Raw genomic sequence first — 5,258 nt, 5'->3', positions numbered from 1 at the left:
TTAATTACGATTCGACTTTGACCCGAATTCTAAACTCTATTCTTTTTTAATTATCAAGTAGTTTGTACCAAAATCATAAACTTTAATTTCTTTAGAAACTTAATACTCTACCTCAAAAAGAGTATAAAACATTATGATAACCAAATTGAACCTTAGTTGATGATTTCGGAGAGTACAATTTACTTATTAGTGCATGTTATCATAACCACAATTGCCTAATCATATGTGAAATTAATTTACTACTCCCAAAGCTTTTTTTGGTGCAAAAAAATCTGGTCATTTTCACACTTTACCTTATTTAGCATTGCTAACACAGTAACCCCCTTGCAAATTACCCAAAAATAGAAAAAAGTGAACTAGGAATGAAGAAGAAAAGAAAAAGAGAAAGTAACCATTTCCCCCCAATAGTTATCCAACACTTTTGCAAAGAGTAGGTAAGAAAAACAGAGGAACCAACCCCCTAAAAAAAAGCATGAGTAGCAAGATTATGGCTTTGATGATTCTGGAATATAAAAATGAAAGTGAGATTTTAGAAGATGAATACACCATTACCGAGGAAAGAGAAGAACTTATGATTCCACCAAATTTAGATGGAAACTCAACTTTAAGAAAAGCCCATTTTCTTAAACCTCTGTTAAACCCAAAGATTCAACCTTTACCCAAAACCCCATTTTTCCCACTACATAAAAACCCTAACATCAACTTTGAATCTCTCAAAAAATTGTGTCTTTTAAGGGAAGATTAAGGCCATAATTAAGGGGTTGGAAGTCATAGGTTGATGATTTAAAGCCAACCCATGAATGGATTTGGAAGAAAGTTGGGATCTATGATGCTATCGCGTCGTCGGCTTGTAACATTAGACGGGATACTGAGTTGATCATGTATTTAGCTGAAAGATGGAACCCTGAAACTAACACATTTGTGTTTCCATGGGGTGAATCCACCATTAGTTTGGAGGATATTATGGTTTTGGGTGGATATCCTATTTTGGATGTTTCTCTAGTTCTTACCTCTTTTCACAAGGGCAACAAATATGCTGAAATTGAGGGTAAATTGCACAAATCTTTTTCTTTAATTTACAAAAATTGCTATAATAATTTATCTCATTATGGATGGATGGATCATTTCAAGGGAATGGGAGGTGAAATTGAGCATGTTGCATTTCTTGTTTTGTGGTTGTCAAGGCATGTTTATTCCAGTAATTTTTATACAAAAATTAATCGTAATGTAATTGGTTTTGCTATTACTCTTGCTTTGGGTACCAAGATTGCTTTAGCACCTGCAGTTTTAGGTTCAATTTATAGTGACTTGACTTTGTTGAAGGAAAAGATTGTGTCTTCTAATTTGGAAGGTGTGGATAATGGTTCAGAGCTTGTAGTTTGGGCACCGTTTCAATTAGTGTAGCTATGGGCTTGGGAGAGGTTTCCGGAGTTGAGTCCGAGATCGGTCTTTTTAGTTTAGGGTGAACCAAGAGTGGCTCGTTGGCACGAAGTAGCGAAACTTAAAACTCGAAATTTGAGGTTGGATGATGAGTCTGTTGCTGACAATTTTATATGGAGGCCTTATGTGTTGTTTTTAAAAAATTGGGTGTTACCTAAGTTTTATTGTAATGATGGGATGTGGGTGTTGTTAGATTCTGAGGTAGATGAGGAATTGTTGTCATTTGTAAGGTGTTTGAGAGCAGGTGAATTGGTAGGTTTTGATTGTGTGATGCAATACTTGCCTCATATAGTAGGATTACAATTTGGAATGGATCAAGATATCCCAGATTTCGTTGCTGGATCGAATGCTGATCTCGAACTTGCTTGGAGTAGCTATGCAAGATCACTTGAAGGTTTGAAGTTATACTTACCTCCTAGATTTTTTTAGGGAGATATGACAGTGCAGTATTCTAGGTGGTATAGGCCTTTGGATCTTGATGATAAACTGATAGCCTATGTAAGGCGGAAGAGAAGTCAAAGGAAAGTTAGGAAAGTAAGGAAACTGTCTCAATTAATAGGAGGCAGTTTTAGAAAGGCTCATTTCTGTTCATCTTTTGAGGGCATGACATCTCAAAGGTCTCCGAATGTGGTTAATGGAGTTGCATCAAATGTCACATTGAATGGACAAGAGGATGCAAGAATGTGTGCTCATACAAGTGCCGAGGAAGACAAAAAAGAAGAGGAGAAAGAGAGCTATCTGATAACAATTGGTGGCTGCAAGCTTACAGAGGATAGCCATTCTCAAAATTCGGATTCATCTATGGCCCTCAATGAAGCCGAAAATGTGCAAGAGGTACCTTTAGTCCCAGAGACTAAGGGATTGTGTTCAGTGCTTGCTGAGGACAATAATCTCGGCAAAGGTACTATGGAAGTGGTCATGAAGCAAACATGCAGTAGTACACTTGCTGATGTTGAAGAAAGGAATGTCAACAGCTATCTTAAGACACGATTTCTTGAGCTTGAATCTAGGATTAGTATGCTGGATAGAATTGTTTCTATGTACAAAGCGTCTAAGTTTGGGTCCTCATAAGCTAGAATTTTGCATTTTGGTTTGAAAACAGTAACACTTAACACAACATCATATGATATTTATTCAGTTTTAAACTCAGTAAGTTGGACATAGTGAGAAGCAGCGACATAGATATTATGTAGATGTAATGGACATTGACTCCAAAGCTGATGACCTGTGGTATATATAGCTCTTTTGTCTTGAGTAACGAAAATCCTTGAATTTCAGTTATGCTAGAAAAAACTTTAAACATAAAAATGTTAAATTGATTATGTTTTGTACACTATGGTATGCTTCACTTCAACTGACTCTAAATGGAAATGCAAGGTTATATCTGAATCAAAGGCTTTTCGCCGCATAACAGGTACTACGTTTATATGGTATATACTGAAGCATAACACTATAACAATATATGATTATTATGGTATGCTATTATTACATCATTAGGGTATACAAAGTATTTTAACATGATCATACTAGTTAAAATCATTCTGCAAATACTCTGGAGGTGCTTCTTGTTTTGCAACTTGATATTGACAAACTAAGGAACAAATATATCAAAATTCTTACTGAGTTTATATATTAACAGTAGAATCTGTAGCAATCCTTTCAAGTTTCGACGTCTCTCCCAAAACAGAAACCTGATGAGAATCCTTTGTATTATGTCCTTGCAGCTTAGTAAAGATTCAGCTGTTTGCCAGTTAACACTAGTTTTAAGATGTTCGACAAGTATTCCTGAGGCGAATGTGTTGTAATTTGAAATATTTTTATATTTCTCATGAACGCAGGATGAAGATTCATAAGTAAATATTTGTTTCGATATGGCAAGCTAAGGCACATTGATCTCTTTTGGGTTGCTGTCCTATCTGCATTTACTCTGACTAAACTTAATCATATTGAATCATGAGATGCTTGCTGAATTTATGCAGCTTATGTAAGTGTGATTACTTATCCAAATTTGAATATTTCGGAAGTTAATTAACCATGCTCAACACTTTTATCAGGATAAATGTTGCATATTATAGATGACAATCAACGACTATTATGTAAGAATTTTTTGTAAGATCATTGCTATAAAGAGTATAACATGCTCCAGGATAGATTCAGTTTTTATGTATTTATTTCCTATACAGTTTGATTTAAAATCATAAAAATTACGTTATTTTTAATATTAGGAACTCATGGTTCATGAATTCATGTAAATTTTGTTACCTGAAAAAATGAAGAACATTACAGATTGCAAGACAAACTCACACAAACTATATTCATGGCTTAATAAAGTATAATCGATTTCCACGTTTTGTACATAAACATTCAATTAATATATTTAATTTTCAGAAAGGATATCACAAGCTGCAATAAGATGTAGTGATCAACTAGAATTTCTATTTCACCAAATCATCCTTCAAACCGCATTAATATGACTATTCTGTTCCAACAAGCGCATAACCTCACTCAATTAGCTTATCGATGATAGGGGTGTCAATTTGGATAATCGGATGGAGTTTGGATTGATCCACATGGCCACAACGAATCGGGTATGTTTGAATCAAGGTTACCTATTAACCCACCTTAGTTTGGATTGGGTCAACGGTCAAGATCTATCGAGTTAGGGTCAAATCAACTTCAAATCGATTCATATTTGATTTGGATAAATTCGTGTCAAGTTCAAATCTAGTTTGACCAGGTTTCGAGCTTTGGGTCGTGATTCAAGTTTGATTAAATTCAGTTAAGATTGGTTAGGATAAACTCTAATTCAGATTCTTTTTTAATTTGTCTGCATTTAGGTTGGGTTGATCAAATTCAATATTTAAATAAGGCCATTTTTAAACTTAAGTAATTATTGAGTCATTACAGTATTATTGAGTCACTATTAAATCATTTATGTGTAATTTTTCATATCATGTCATTAATACTTGCAAATTATAAGTTCTCTTTAAATCGGTTCTTGTGTCATGTTAACTTTAAGCCAAATTAAAATTCAATTATTATGAATTACTTATTTAAGTTAGACAACAAGTAATGAATGACTAGTAGATAGATGATAGCCACATATTGATTAAATTGAATTTTAGTATAGTAAAAACTCAAATTGATCAAATTGAAGAATATACCTACTCAGTTTTTTTTCCACACCTTTTAGGCGCGCAGATTTATGAGAGATTAGTGAAATATGAAGGTAAATGAGTGCTTTCATCAAAATAAGTTTAGCGCGAAGATTAGAGTAGGATTAGATATCACGTGTTAAAGACATTTGAATAATTTGTCCATTTATATTATATAATCTTGACCTTAAAATGCGTGGCACAAGGTTGTGTTACAAAAAAATAAAAACGAAGGGAGTGTATTTTATTTTATAGTATTACAAATTTAAAATTGCGATGCTCATGGCGCACTCTTCCAATGGAAAGTTCTTAAGGATTTATGAAATTATTAATTATATGAATCAAAGTAATTATGTTTAAGTAAAAAAAAGGGGGGGGGGGAGGTCAATAATAGGTTGCATTGGCCTTGGTTTAAAATTATGTGCGGTTCGAAATTGTTTAGAGTTAAAATCAGATTGGGTTAAAATTAGGTCAGGTTGAGATGCTAGGATGAGACCAACAGTAAAAAGTGTATAATATTCAAGAACATTCAAAGTTACTAAGCTGGTTTGAAGGATTCACAAATGAATTAAAGAACAATTGATTATGATCATCATCAGTTATTAATGTATATGCTTTGGCCTTTTTTTTTCTTCTCAAAATACAGAAAGAATCCAACTGTAA

The 5,258-nt window shown here is 33.6% G+C and overlaps 1 protein-coding gene across 1 annotated transcript; it reads left to right on the top strand.

Moving 5' to 3' along the window:
• Positions 1 to 879: 879 nt before the first annotated feature.
• On the top strand, positions 880 to 1,869 carry LOC145628212 (uncharacterized). The gene is made up of 2 exons (XM_081680520.1): positions 880 to 1,351; positions 1,634 to 1,869. The coding sequence occupies exons 1-2, from the start codon at positions 880 to 882 to the stop codon at positions 1,867 to 1,869; spliced, it is 708 nt and encodes a 235-aa protein (XP_081536646.1).
• The last annotated feature ends 3,389 nt before the right edge of the window (positions 1,870 to 5,258 follow it).

Source organism: Chenopodium album, chromosome 4, assembly GCF_948465745.1.
Source record: "Chenopodium album chromosome 4, dcCheAlbu1.1, whole genome shotgun sequence".
Classification (NCBI taxonomy): domain Eukaryota; kingdom Viridiplantae; phylum Streptophyta; class Magnoliopsida; order Caryophyllales; family Amaranthaceae; genus Chenopodium; species Chenopodium album.
The sequence above is the reverse complement of the archived record's forward strand: the minus strand, read 5'-3'. Positions and strand labels throughout refer to the sequence as shown.

Coding starts and splice junctions, on each gene's coding strand:
- LOC145628212 (XM_081680520.1), top strand. CDS start 880: ATGTATTTAGCTGAAAGATGGAACCCTGAAACTAACACATTTGTGTTT. Junction 1,352..1,633: donor TGTGTCTTCTAATTTGGAAG/GTGTGGATAATG, acceptor GGGTGTTGTTAG/ATTCTGAGGTAGATGAGGAA.